Source organism: Pyxicephalus adspersus, chromosome 3, assembly GCF_032062135.1.
Source record: "Pyxicephalus adspersus chromosome 3, UCB_Pads_2.0, whole genome shotgun sequence".
NCBI classification, from domain to species: domain Eukaryota; kingdom Metazoa; phylum Chordata; class Amphibia; order Anura; family Pyxicephalidae; genus Pyxicephalus; species Pyxicephalus adspersus.
The window spans coordinates 22,272,700-22,288,105 of NC_092860.1; the positions used below are offsets into that span (position 1 = coordinate 22,272,700).

General features: G+C 37.3%; 1 protein-coding gene and 1 long non-coding RNA gene across 2 annotated transcripts in view; one reads left to right on the plus strand and one right to left on the minus strand.

Annotated features, from left to right (window-relative positions):
- The window catches only part of LOC140327671 (uncharacterized), a 6,783-nt gene extending 3,465 nt beyond the window's left edge, over nucleotides 1-3,318 (plus strand). Inside the window, exon 3 of the long non-coding RNA XR_011920068.1 lies at nucleotides 2,541-3,318. This is a non-coding gene — a long non-coding RNA (uncharacterized lncRNA). The remainder of the gene's footprint in view (nucleotides 1-2,540) is intronic.
- Nucleotides 1-6,434, minus strand: part of UBE2O (ubiquitin conjugating enzyme E2 O) — a 44,159-nt gene extending 37,725 nt beyond the window's left edge. Inside the window, exon 1 of the mRNA XM_072403866.1 lies at nucleotides 6,000-6,434. Within this exon, the coding sequence (XP_072259967.1) occupies nucleotides 6,000-6,374 (375 nt within the window). The 5' untranslated portion in view covers nucleotides 6,375-6,434. The remainder of the gene's footprint in view (nucleotides 1-5,999) is intronic.
- Between the last annotated feature and the right edge of the window lie 8,972 nt (nucleotides 6,435-15,406).

The following is a 15,406-nucleotide window of genomic DNA, read 5'->3' on the forward strand; positions in this document are numbered from 1 at the left end:
TCTGCTGCCAGGCAGCTAAGAAGATTTAATTGTAGAAAAGACATACAAAGTCTATTCTGCAAATAAAGCTTACTTGCTAGTTGATTGCACTCAAGTGCAAGTTCTAAGATCGGTCATTTTCCTAATGTCACCAACTGCCAGATTCCAGAACAAATTTACTTCTAGGGGCTTTTAGCAAAGACATTAATATATAAGGGCCAATGACTCCTAATGCAGAAGATATAAAAAAAAAAAAAAAAAAAAAAAAAAAAAAAAACCTTGTCTAGCTATAAAAAGAATTGCACAATGCAGATTAAAATGTGCACGTTGTGACGAAGCACTTTATCCTCTGCATCTTAAGAAAAAGATTGCACTGTATTTCTAGCCATTAAACCATGATGCTATTCATGGATTTATCAATTTTTCATCATCTGCCCCCAGAGATTTCAAGAGGGTTGGCCTGTACTGAGTACCATGTGGGGGATGCTTAGGAACAAGCTGCGGTTCCAACAAATGCTTTCCAGTTTTGCAAACAAATGCAGCCCTAGCCTACAGAAGTATTCAGAGCAATCAACTACGTTTTGATGTATGATCTAAAGGTCTGCACACACACACTGGTTTTTTGTTACCCAAGACTACTGCTTGTGATTATTTCTAGTGAAAATCAGGTACAGGTGACCCATGATGTCACTTAAGGTGCGTACACACTTCCAATTTTTATCGTTCAAAACGAACGACGAACGATCGATTGGGCAAAAAATCTTTCGTAAAAAAGTAACCAACGATGCCGACGAACGAGGAAAGTCGCTGGAAACGAACGACCGGACCGGCGGATCGGATTGGACGACGATCGTTGAACATCGTTCGTGTGTACGGTCGTTTGTTGATCGTCCGTGAGCTGAGCATGCGTAATGAACGAACGTTCGTTCACTTTCCTGTCGTGCACATAGTTTCTCTATCGCTCAAACGATCGTATCTATTGTGTGTACAATATCTACGAACGATCGTGTCGTTATCTGTATGTGCAGGATCGGTGCTATACGATCGTTCGTAGATATCGTGCAGGATCGTTCGTCGTTCGTTTTCCAACGATAATAATTGGAAGTGTGTACGTAGCTTTAGTGATACGGCACAACAGATTGCTAATGGGGGACTATTGTTGTCCCATAATCAGTGCTCCTCCTTCTCATCCAGCCCCTTCTATACAGAAACAAACTGTGATCTGTACAGTAATCACCCCGAAAATGATCACTTCAAACAATTATTGAGCAAGGCATCTGTGCAAGGAGTAAGCCAACAACAACAAATAGTATTTCTAAAACTGTAGAAGATTTTATTTATTATAAGAAGCCTGCAATCATTATAGAAGTTATTTTAATCAGCCTACATTTGTCTGACCTTCTAGTAACCTCCGATTGTCACCAATGATTCTACATAGCGGATAAGACATTTACAACATCCGCACTTGGATAAGTCAGGAAAGTGATAACAGACACATGAGGATAGGATTATGCTCTGGTATTGATGTGGTGATTTCCGCACACTCATGTGACTACTGCACACTGCAAAGCACTGCTACCCCCCATACTTTTAACCATTTAAATTTCAGGAAATGATGGCAGGTACGTGGTTTAAAGTCTAGGAGTCTAGTAAAAAATAGTCATTCATCTTAATTTATTTTTAAACGCATTTTAAATGTCATAAGGTACACCGGAAATTATAACTAAGGCAAAGAAAAAAAGGGTTTAATAAAGTCCCTGATAAATCACTTGTTTTTTTCAGTAAATAAATGTGCTTCTTCCCACCCCCTCTCTGAACTCTGCTGTACAGTCAAAGTAAGGTCCTAACTTGCTTTCAATTTAAAAAAAACACATTAAAGATGTATCAATACATTCCGAGCTGCAATATAGTGTATATTTTGTATCTACCAAGAGTTTAAAGCTTAAAAGAAATCCTGACAGCTTTACAGCTTGAAAGAAAACCTGTTAAACTGGGATGCTGTTAATGTTGCCCTTTCCTTTTTAAATGGTAATTATCTAGTTGTCACACCAGATCATATGGCATGAATGCATTCTAAATCAGGCAAAACACTTTTGCAAAAAACCTCTGCCCAAAAACTCAATTGCCAAAGACTGATCAGGAAACTAGAACTTTCTAAAACAGACAGCAGTGAAACGCCAGTCCCTGTTTTATTTTAATTCTAAAAATTCTTCAGTTGCTAACATTCTATTGGATCTATAGATTTCTTTTACAGATTCATTCCAAGTGGCTGTGATGTGCTTGGGTTACCGATTCACACCTGCAGCAGCTTGTAGGAACCTGCAAACAGTCAGATGGAGGAATCAGGGGGTGGTTAAGGTTGTTCAGAGATGTTTTCCAACCACAATGCTTGGCAGGCAGATGTGGTTGATCAGCAGTTGGCAGGGAGCGAGTGAGTTGCCCAGAAGGTAAACTGGTAATTTTTCTGGGAGCAGCCAGCCTAAAAAAGCACTAAGGCTAGTTTAACATCTCGTAAAGCAGAACTAAATCCACAATACTCATCTATCTCTGTTCTATTGCAGAGCGCTGCCATCTATTTTGTCTTCCTGGACACAATCTTTGACCGCCATGATTGGTCATGCCAGAATAACATGAGTGCAAAATATACATTGCCTGTCTTTCTGCAATAACCACCTGCTGTAACAAAGAATTTTAGTTCCACTTTAACCAAAGTAAAACTTATGTTTTCATACCATGCAGGACTGAAAAATGGACTCTGCAAAAAAACAAAGTGTAATCTCAATGGTACATTAAGGAACAGGATTTAAAAAACAAGACCACATGCCAGGTTTCTGGTGCATTAGTGTGCATGCAGTAAAAAAAGAGCTATCTAAATACAAAGGGGGCCTTAGCATTTAGAAAGTCATCTTTGTGCTGGTAAATTATCAGTACAATAAATTATCTTAACACTAATTTGTACTGCTATACATCAACATGCAATCAGTACCCATTCCAATCATGGAGTCAGTGGGTAATGTCATGTGGGGGACCCACCTAGCTCCATGCCTATACCAACTTTCAGAAAATCAGTACTTCCAGTGGATTTTTAGACTTTTTTTGGTCTACAGGACTTATGGGCTTTGCCCAAATGTTTCCAAAGCATTTTATCACAGCCAAATATCAAATTGTGCTGCCATGGATCTGATAAAGTCACAAGAAACTTCTGTTTCATTACTCCATTATGTACTTGTAAAATCACAGTTACTTGTAAAACAGAAAGCAACTACAAACCTAAAATGTTTAAAGAGGTAGAATATCTTACTAAGCTACCATGACATTGCCATTATATGGGGGAGGTCTGTGTACAATAACCATCCAGAAGCCATAAGCTGACATTTTAGGGATACAGAGCCCACCCAAGGGAATTCCTGGCTAATGGCATGCTAAAATCCCTGCATATGTCACAAGCAGAAGGGACCCCTGCTGTCAGGACGTGTGTCAGCTTTATTGGTTAACCCCTTGTTCTTCCAGTGAAAAAAGATCTCAAAAAGATTCTAAATGTTACTAAATGTTTGAAACAAACCTGCATAAGAAACAGCTATAGAACAGTAGGTATAAATAAAAGAGGAAAAAAAAAAGATGGTGAGAAGAAGTATGTGGAAAGTGGGGAAGTGGAAAAAGAAGACGCCGTAACTATGTTTATTAATGGAAGTACATTGTATCCACAAAACCCTGGTAGATGTATAATTGAAAATGAAAGCTAGAAGAAAGCAATAAAAGCCAAACATAGCAAAGGATCCTCAACATGGAAGACCATTTACTGCTTGGACATCATACAGAAAGCCTTAATAATCAGTGATTCTATCACATTGTAGCCTTGCGACATCCATAGACAACAGATGGTGTACTCTTGTCAAGCACTGACCCATTGCCTAAAGGTTTATCTCCATAACACATACTAAACCAGACCCAACTCAAAGTGCCTGTTTCTGGGACTTCACAATGAAGAACATAAGGCAATTACATTAAATATTCACATTAGGCTTTCAATCAATGCTGGTAACCTTAAATATGTGTTACTACTCCAGGTAAATGTTTAAAACATCTGACATGGACATCTACAATCTCTTACTACCTTCACACTGCTTCTGTAGTTGCAGCATGATCGCAGTATAATATGGTATAATAATTGATGGTTATCACACTGCACATGCTTGCTTATTGCTGGTAACCAATGCTGTAATCCCACTATTAAAGGTAAATAGTGGGCAGCATTTCCAATTCCAAATCTCCAGCAAAGTCTGACAGACATGTAAGGAAAGGAGATGGATGTGTGTTGGATGAGATTCTTTAAAAAATAGCAGCTGACATTCACCAAATAAAAATATTAAAACCAGCAACTTGAGTTAATGGTGCAAAACCGTAAGATTGTACTAATACCATAACGTCTTCTGTAATGTTCACACGTCTACCATATTTAATTATGTTAAATAATAAATATTCCTAAATAGAATGATATGTCCTAAAGATTTATATTTATTACATGCATGCTGCTGAATACTGGCTCCTGATTGGTTTCTGAGTTTTATTCTGCTTCTATATTGATCACCACACACACACACATTATATATATATTCATTTTGATCTGCAGCCAGGATCAGTCTGGTATAACTAATATTTGTACATTTCCTGCTCACCCTCCATACCCAGCCTACAAATCACTATTAATTCAAACTTGAATCAGCACCATTCATCCTTAATACCTAGAACTGGTACAGATCACAAATTGATTGTTTCTTAACCTGCTTCAGTACTGTTTACTATTCATCCTCCATAGATATCACTGGTATGGTTCAACATTCATTCGGTTACCATCATCTACACAGCTTGTCATTTATCTTCTATTATCAGCATCCATGGGGTCCTTTCCTAAGCAGCATCTTTATGGTTTTACATTAATCTTCTCTAACCAACACACCATACATCTTCTAATACCAGCATTCATACATTTTTCATTCATTCTCAATACATACCATCTCTATAGTTTTCCATTCACCCTTTTTAACCAACATTCACAGGGTTTACCATTCATTCTATCTAACCAGTATCTCTATGGTTTAATATCAATACTCTCTAAAAAGAACCCTTTTTGTTTACTGTACATCCTCTGTGATCAGCATCTGTATTTTTTAATTCAAACTCTCTAATTGGCTTTGTTGGCTTTTGGCATTCCATTCCAAAAGGGTTTAGCATTCATCCCCTATGGTTTATCATTTGTCTTCTCCAACCAACATCTCTATGGTTTATCATTTGTCTTCTCCAACCAGCATCTCTATGGTTTATCATTTGTCCTGCATCTCTATGGTTTATCATTAATCCTCTCCAACCTGCATCTCTATGGTTTATCATTAATCCTCTCCAACCTGCATCTCTATGGTTTATCATTTATCCTCTCCAACCTGCATCTCTATGGTTTATCATTCATCCTCTCATACCAGCATCTCTATGTTTTATCATTTATTCTCTCCAACCTGCATATCTAAGGTTTGACATTCATCCTCTCCAACCAGCATCTCTATGGTTTATCATTTATTCTCTCCAACCAGCATTCCTATGGTTTATCACTCATCCTCTCCAACCAGAATCCCTATGGTTCTCTAAACACTAGCCATATTTTTCCCCATTCTTACCAGAAACATAAGTATTACCTTTAATATTCTGTAACTAGAATCCATAGGGATTACCTACCATACATCATCTGTAACCAATATTCATTATATATTCCATTCATTCTCTCCACCTGTTCATCATACATCATCTGTAAGCAGCATCTATAAATGTTTGCATTCATTCCCTCTAACAAGTATTCACACAGTGCACCCTCTGTAGTCAGGCCCAGTACAGTCAATCATTCATTATAACCCGCATCGGTCCAGTTACCCCTTCTATACCCAGCATGGCCCGAGTTCCCCATTTCTCCTTTACATTGCATGAAATGATGGAGTCACACAATACCAGGTCGCAGCAGATGCACGGAATACCTTGGTCTCCTTCACATCTTGCCGGATGCCCTCTGGGTACCACTGGACCCGCACGTAGCCTCTCTTCAGCGGCCCGAACCTGCTTGCTTCACCCGCAGTTTCGGATCCGGGGCTTCCCTGTGCTCCCTCGGGCGCACCTCCTCCGCTGCTCCTTTTCTTTCGGGGCCCTGAGGCCTCCTCTTCTTCCACCACTACCTCTTCATCTTCTTCGCTCTCTGAGTCCTCTCCGTGGATGAGCCTTACCAGGCCGAAGCGGTTGTGGCCCCGGTAGGTACCGAACACCAGGTCGTGTGAGAAAAGAAGCCTCTGAGAGCCGTCGCTGCCGGACAGCGGAGGCGAGTCGCCGGTACCGGGAGAACACAGACTATCCGCCATTGTTGTCCGGAAGAGAATACGGGATCTGCCGCTAGCCTGGGCGGTCACCAGAGGAAAGTCGGCGTGCGGGCGAGCTGACATCACCGCGCTGCACGTCGTGCTAAAGGAACAGGGATGCGGTTGCTATGGAAACAATGACACGTCTGTTACCGGGGTACCTGCAGAGAAGTCTGGTGCACTGTGAGCGCGTGCCGTCTGCAGGTGCACCGTGACTGGGCGCCAGACCCCTGCAGTGACTCAGACCGGAACACCGCTCTGAGGAGAGGATGGGTTCTGCTTGTTCCTAAAGTAAAACGCCTATTGTCACAAAAAGAAATAATGAAAAAATGAACTAAAAATTGATCAAATACGATTTATACCTCCACCATATGCCATTTTCTCATTTAAAATGATTAAAAATTAACTTTGTGCCTCAGTCCATAATATTGTGCGACCCTAAAGAGCATCTGGGTTTTTTTTTTAAAAACTAGTGTGTTTATCACAAAAACAAAATAAAACTCATTACATAAAATACGTTTTACCTCCTACTAATGCCAGTTTGTAAACAAGTGTGAACATTTCCTTTTCCACCCCATTGGAAAGTGTTAATGCAACGCTCCCACAATGCATTGCATGGAAAGGAATTAGGCACGAGTTTGTGTGCTGGGTTGCCATTCATTCTGAATGGAACCCCAAATGTTCTTTGTCAATACATGTCATTGCAACTATCATGAATTACTGTGGGTCATGCTTCTAAAAAAGCACAATTTTTGGTACAGTGGGCTGCGTTGTTTTTGAATAGACCGCCATAACCCAACACACACCAATGCACAAATTACCTCAGAAATGTGACCTGTTCAGGGCTTCTTCATAACTGGCATTACATTATCTCGCGTGTTACATTGCACATAAACATGGAGGTTTTCCCCATGGACAAAATAACACAATTGCAATTTTGTTCTACAGTGCTGCAACACAGGTGCATTGTAATGTCTTTCCAAAAGACAGCCACACAATGGTGTGACCTCCGTAAAGCAGTCCTTAACCATCCCAAAACCCTGAATATACCTCAAACAAATTAAGTCTTATGCTTTGGTTGTATTGCCATTTTTGAGGAGCTTCATGCAGCATCCCAAGGAGGCCTGCTGCTAAAACATTTCCATAGACTTTATTAGGATGACTTTAAAATGGTTTTGCAAATTTTTTTTTTTTTTGTGAGCAGTTTGGAGTACCAAAGCCCTGGAGCAGATACATCATGATGAACAGAAAAAGAAACCTACTGTAAGGGATGTCCAAAATGTATATAATTGAAGAACAGGAATGCAACAACTATCAATAAAGTACAACAAAAGCTTGCAAACAACAGGCAAAACCACAGTGAAGTTCCCTGAACACCTCAGGAGTAAAAGTGAGTGCCTAGGAGTGATTAACAACACAGAGGACACATTTCCTTATCATTTTCATCAATGATATAAGCTAGATTTTGGACATGATAAACCAACAGCTATGACTTGTAACTCTGAAACAAAATCAGATAAAACACAACCATATATATATATATATATATATATATATAAAGGGTCTGATATGCCCTTGCTATGAACTAAATAAAGGTTCCATTTCAAGTTTATTGAATCAAGGCAAAAAAGATATTTTTTTTCCATCGAATATTTTATTAAGTCTGTGGCTGTCAACCTTTCATTTTCATGTCAAAACCCTTGATTTTAACATAGTGATTGGGGTTTCTGGAAAGTTTTGTGTTACAAGTACAAAGGAAAAAAATGGTATGTTAAGTTGGTAATACGAGTATACATGTGTAATATATATATATATATATATATATATATATATATATATATATATATTTACCCTGAAGGAGCCTTATTCAAGATGTAAAAAATACAAAAAACTTCTGACTGGACTGAGTTGGAGTGTTTCAGATAGCAGTATTTTACAATTCGGTTTAATAAAAAGCCAAAAGTAGACTATCAGATATCTGATTTATAGCAGATAAGTGTATGAACAATAGCTTCTATTGTCAATTATAATGGCTGACAAGCTGCGCAAACTACATGATGACATTATAACCCAAAATACCAAACTTTTACTTTACAACTTAATATATTACACACCACTTTAAAAAAAATCCTTTGCTTAACAAGCATCTGTCTAGTAATTGTCATTTTTATTTCAGAAAATATCTAAACTGTGAATCATGCATACAGAGTTGTAGAATGACTTTTCTTTCTGATTAGTAAGGTAAATATAAAAGATTGCAAATGAATATTATGCAGTCTTCCAACCAGCCAGCAGATATAGACGTGATTGGACAGGTCATTGGATAGGTGTTTGTGTGTGTCTATATATATATATATATATATATATATATATTTGCATCATTTTACTATTTCAGTTCAAAATCTAAAATGTTATAGTACTGTTGAAAATTTGAATTTGATTATGTGCCATCACGTATAGAGTATTCATTATCTGAACCATATAAACCTAAAACTATAGCTTATTTTTAAAATAAAGTTTTAAAAGCCACTTATACCTAATCCTTGGTGTGACATGTGACAGGCATTGTCTCCCAATCATTTCATCTTCAAAAAAAATTGGAAAGGTACCGGTACCTTTGGTAATGCCCATGTAACAGGCAAATAGTCTTGCACTGATTACTGATTAAGCTAACAGGATGGTGTAGACATGAAGAGTGGCAACAAAAAAAATAATAATAATAGCAAATGTAAAAAGATTTGCATACAAAGCAGGTTCAGGTGACTGATGTCTATAGACAGAAACTGTGGCATAGAAGATCATGGAATCTGTATACATGGGTCTTCAAAATGTCACTTTAAAATAAAAGCTATAAATGGCCTAGGAGGGGCAAACAATATATTCCTAATAGCTCAAATGTAACTTTAGGATTAATTGATTTTGTTTGCTTTGGGTTTAGGCTGTGTCACTTTGCTGTCTGACGAACCAAAATGTCTGGGAAGGGTTTTATTATGGAGTGGTCCTGGTAGAGCTCCATCAAGACACAGAGAGGGATTTTTCAGGTATTTATTATTGCTTGTTGCTGTTGACTTAGTAATAGGTGAGACATCTTCCACACTGACCATTGTTATTTTTTGAAGAAAAAAGGTAATGCCTGCAGAGGGTTGAGTGCATCATATAGTGGGGTTTGTATGCTGCAGAAAGGACTGGTGCATTTCACAAAATAGATAGCATAATTTTTACACATATTGTAGCATCAAGAGCTCCAAATTAATGCTTGAAATGGTTCTTCTAAATTGACAATGAGCCCAGGCATACCTTCAAAGTTTGCTTAGGGAAAACATGGTGAAAGTGTTAGAGTGGCTGAAACAAAGCCATTACCTAAAACTGACAACTGAGATTTTGTGTTTGGAAGAAAATTTGTGCAAAGAAGGAGGCCGACAAATCTGTCCCAGTTACACCTGTTCTGTATGGAGGAATTGACCAAATTCCATCAACTTATTATGAGAAATTAGTGCAAGGCTGTTTAAGTTTAAAAGTTCAATGCAAGTTTAAAGCCAATGCTACCAAATATTTAAAACAGTTATGTAAAAAATGTAAACTTGTGCCCCCAAAATATTGTGATATAGTCAATAAAAGGTAAACAAAAACTGTCTGCAAATAGGAGGAAATAACTTTTGTCCTGCACAAAGCAGATGTCTTAAAGTGGAACCAAACCCTTTTTTTTTGTTGCTCAGCCAGGTCCTTTATTGCATATGGGACAGGTGATCTTTTTTGATCTTCTGGACAAATTGATTAACTGGGTTGGGATGATATAACCAGTTTATTCTGTCTGGCAGCCGCAGGGGTAGCTGGCATGCACCAGGTATGTTAACTTTCTCCACTGAGCTGCACATGCACAGTTCAGCAATTTGGACAGAACAAGACAGCGATCAGGCAGGTAAGTTTGTTTTAATGCAGAAGGGATGTCACCTGTCCTTTTTAAACAAGACCTGTCTGATGACAAATTTTTAAAGTGTAACTATAGTTTCACTTTAAATGATATGTCAAATTATTAGTATGTTAGTGTAAAATCAGTGGAGATGTTAAAAAAGAGTTTAAAAGACTTCATCCCAAGTATATATTAACGTTTGACTTTACTGAATGATGAAAGTAATCCTTGCAGCTAGGGAAAAGGGGTGCAGTGGTGTTCTGGAATAGGGACATACTACACCTATTTTTTTTTGCTTTTGATGTGTTTAGAAAACAGAGGAAACTGTGGCAATGTGCTGAAGATTGCAGATTCAGAAAATACAGTTCAATAGGAATTACTATACTGTCAGGAAAACAGGTCAAGCTTGTTAAAACAGCCCTAAAATGTTCTCCAAAAATCCAGCTTTTGTTACAGACTGTAAAAGCTTGTCAACAATTTTACTTGTCACTTTTAGTAGTCTGATTTTGAAACAATATTAGCAATTTATTTAGTTGATATAGGCCACAATGTTTTCCTGTAATAATGCAGCTTTTTGTACACTAAGTAAATAAGACATCTGTGCTATATTTGTTTTCCAAAAAAAGATGTAAAATTAATTTTTTGGTAAATCTGGAAAACAGAACACAGCATGGTAGAGGAGGAGTGAAAACATACTTATACCAGCACACAATCTGTAAAACTGAGACAGAAGGAAGGAGACTTAGTAGAAAGTGTGAAAAGTCAGGGTAGTAGACAAAGGGTAGTCTTATATCAGACATAGATCTAACTACATCTACAACTTCAATGCATTAACTGCTGGGAAACCAAACTTCAGACACTGGTTTTCTAAAATATTTCTACTTTCACCTAAGGAACATAAAAATTAAACACCTCATCACAAGAGCTTCTAACCATGGTTCACAGATTTAAATATAACAGTTAAAGAAAATCCACAGATAAGGTCATACTTATCTAATAGAGCATCTTTAAAATAAGACAATCGGATGAGGATCGGTATTGGCGGAGCGGGGTGACTGTTGTAATAGTGGAAACAATACTGAAGCGTACGGCTCGGCAATGGTTGCCTCATACAACTTCATACTACACTGACATCATGCTGCTCCTCCCGTTACCGTCTTTAGTACAGTTCGTGAATTTAGTGCAATGAAGCAAAACTTGTCATTCAGAATATAAGGACCTATTAGAAAATTATTTTTGTTTAATTTTCAATAAAACATAAAAACTGTGGACCACCAAAATTTTCCCGCGGACCACTGCACTAAGGGACCTGAACTTGGTACAGAATGCTTCTACCATACTAATAACCAACTTACCCCACCATTTACACATAACATCAATTCTTTACTGATTGCCCATAAAACAGATCATCTTTTTCAAGACTGGTCCGTTTACGCAATTTCGGTATTGGGTATTTGAAAAAAAATGTTGCAGCTGCACTGCACCTCTAAATAGCTTAGATAAATAGGATCTCAATATCTTTTCACCCTCAGAGATCATTTTGAAACCTTTGGAACCTTCTGCCCTGAAGTTCCTCTCTTCCTTTGAAACTTCAAATATAAAATAAGGACAATTCCCTCTCTTAAGGTGTTTAAACACAGACTAAACATCCGACTGTTCTTTTACAGGCAATATGGAGGCTAGCAACCTCACCTTGCAGTCCTAGAATCCCAGGTTTTTGACCAGGACAATATCAACATGAATGTTTGTGGGAATACCTCCCACATTCCAAAATATATGAGTACATTAAAAGGCTTCTCAAATTGACGTCAGACTGTTGGAAGGCATTAGATTGTATGCTCCTCAGATAGGCAATTGGTTTCATGATTATGGACCTTACAAGATAGAAAAGATAAAACTACAGACAGGTGATGTGTTTAAATATTATGAGAGAAAATTGCTTTACAAGGGCTTGTTGGATTCAATGGCATTTCTCACTGTTTTATATAAAACCATTTGATTTCAGAATAAAGATTAATCTAACACCAAAACAGCAGTGTAGTTTAATCAGTTTTGTCCTCTAGATGTCTCCCTTGTACTAAAGACATTATATGTGTCTACAACACACAAAAAAATACTCAAATAAATGTTCCTTACAAGTTTGTGAATATTTTATTCATACCATTTAGCAGCTTATCCCAGTAAAACCTGCAAGGCTTATTTTAAAGTATATGTTCGGCCAAACATTTTCCTTTAAATTGTATAAAACAGGACAAAGCCCTGTTAATCGTCTACCGTGTTATCTTTTTTGCTGTCTGCATACTATTTTCTATTTATTTATCTATTTAATTTTTATGTAGACTGTAAACTTATGTGAATTCTTCTGGCAAAAAAGGGAAATAAAGCACACACCTGCCAAATTGTTCTTGTTGGTATTTTTTGGTGCTGTTGTGAACATTCTGTATACTTTGGTTGTTTTTTTTTTTTTCTTTTTTTGCTTGTGCACTGGATTTTTTTTACATGTGATAACCATGTTTTGCTTATCTTGACCTTCTGTCTGTGTAATGACTGGACTGGAACAGTACCCATCCAGTCCTGTAATTGCATTCATATTCTGCTCTTACATGAGAAGTCAGTACTTTGTATTAGTTGGTTGTCAACTGTTTGAAGTTGGCAAAATTTAAAGTTGGCCCTGAAAGCCAAACTCTGATTTTGTACTTCCCTCCCATTTAGGCTGCTATCCATTCTTGTATTACCCCAATATTTTTTAAAAAACTATATACAGGTGGGCCAGCTATAAAAATTGGGTCAGTGTAATACCTGGAGCTGTTTTTTGTTTAACCACTGCCTAGGGCAGAAAATTTAGATTCTTTGCTCATGCTGGAACTGGGCTCTAAGGCCTGCTTTGTTTGGTATAACTAAATAGTGGCCCCTACTTCTACCCATGTGGTCTAAATCAACTAAATCACTTGAAAAATTATCAATAGAAAATCTTGAATACATATTATAATGTGGAAAATGTGAATTATTAAACAGGTATTCTACAAAATATGTCTATCAATGTTACATTCAAGCTTAAACCCCAAGCAAAAGCTCTTAGCATTTTTTTTCTAACTGCGCTGTTGTGTATTATTTAAAATATATAAAACAAATATATAAATATATAAAAAATATGATCACAAAAAGTTATTTAAATCTGCCAAATATTTTGTAGGCCAAGAGAATGTCTGAAAGGATAGGCATAGGCATAGACATGGGCCTTGACGTTAAAGAGTTTTGGTAAGTGTAAAAAAAGGTTATCACAATCTTTTGTAGAATGTATACTGAGCTGCAAATGCTCAGCTCAGTGTAAAGTTTTAGCATACTTCAGTGCCAGAATGAACCAACACCGATGTGCATTCAGGGAGTTCTGTCATTTTGGCCTGGCTAATCAATGTGGCCAAAGATCCTATTTTAAGAAATAGGAATGGGAGGGGATAAGTTTACTTCCACTTTAATCGAAAAGGAAAGAAATACACAAGTGTTCCTATCATTGTGCTACTCCCTAATTGTCCAATTGGCTCCTGGGGTCACTGGGGTCAGGTGGTGCAAAGGACACTTTTTGGCCAGTGGGACAAACACAACCACCTTGCTCTTTCATAGTATGTACATATTTTGTTGGTTTAAAAAAAAATTGTTTTAAAATGCCTGGTAGTGCCACAGTGATTGGGCATTGTAAAATGTGGGTGTACCTGTGTGCCTCAACTGTATTTTTGGTGACACAACTTTTTACATTTTCCTACATCAACTTAATTTGCTGCTCTCGGTATTGGGTCACATGGCATCAGAGAACTTCAAAGTAAATATGTGCTAGGGTCACAACAGATTGGATTGATATATAATACTCAAAAAGGGGCACAAACTTTAACAAAGAAAGTTAAATATCCCTTCCTGACCATTTACTATGGCAAGGCTGTGCCAATTACAAAAGATGGCAAACAGAATAACAAATACATACATTTTACCTGTATTAACATTCCTATTGGGCTTCAGTTTAAGCTTGTGGTAACGTTAAAATTGATGTAACCCTTAAATGAATGATATTTAGTTTGCTAAAACCTTGTGTATCATGAGTGATTGCCATTTGTTAATATTTGTTTCACCTGTTTTCATTGCAGCGCTACCAATATCCTAAAGTCACTTTGCAGCCAGTTTCTTTTTACATGCCCTCCATGGCTGCTTGACACTACTCAGAGCATTATTCCTGATGGTGATACAAGTTGACCATGCTTGTTTAATGTGTGTTGAAATGGGCACTTATAGTCTGCATTTGAAGTCAAAGTTCCTTTAAAAAGAAGTACAAATCTTAAAGCCCATATGGCAGTCTAGTGATTGGGTTTACATTTTAGGCATTCACCATCAAAGGTTTTTAGAATATCCCATTTTAAAATATTTGGGTGTATAGGATCCAATACAGAATGATGGGGGTGCCCCACCTAACCTTATTTATATTAATTTGGATACCAGTATAATTTGTGATACCTATACAAATCCTCATGTGATGACCATATTAAGATGAAGTTCTAAACCTGATGATCCACCCTGTAGGGAGACTACACACAGGTGTCTTTCTGTTGATAATCCAATTAAAGCGCACAGTTGTGAGCCTTACATCTCCTTACAACTACTGATACCATGGAACAACAGATTGCATTCCTTTTCTCAGTAGGACTATCATGCTAATGTATAAGAGGGTGATAGCTTGTCCTTAGAAACCATTTAAATTCCATGTTTAAATTCAACGCTAATCAGCAGGAATTACTGTTGGAAGGTTTTTAGTTGCTATAGGCAAAAGGAAATTACTTTTAATAAAACCTTCTATTGAAAAGTGTAATTTTGCACCAAATCCTTCATCCATTCTCTAAATGATTCTGTTTGTTATTTTAAAAAGCTAATATAAGGGAAAGTAGTTATGAGCATAAACAGCAGTTAACAGCATTTATCAATTTAACCAATCATTTTTCATGGTTAGAAAAATAAGGTGTGACGTGGGGGTGGAATTAGCCTACCTACTTTGAACTTTTACCTATCCCTCCCCCATATCTCCACAAGTTAAAGGTATCTTCAACTGTTGTTAAAATAGTATAGTCTCTAATTACAAAACAGG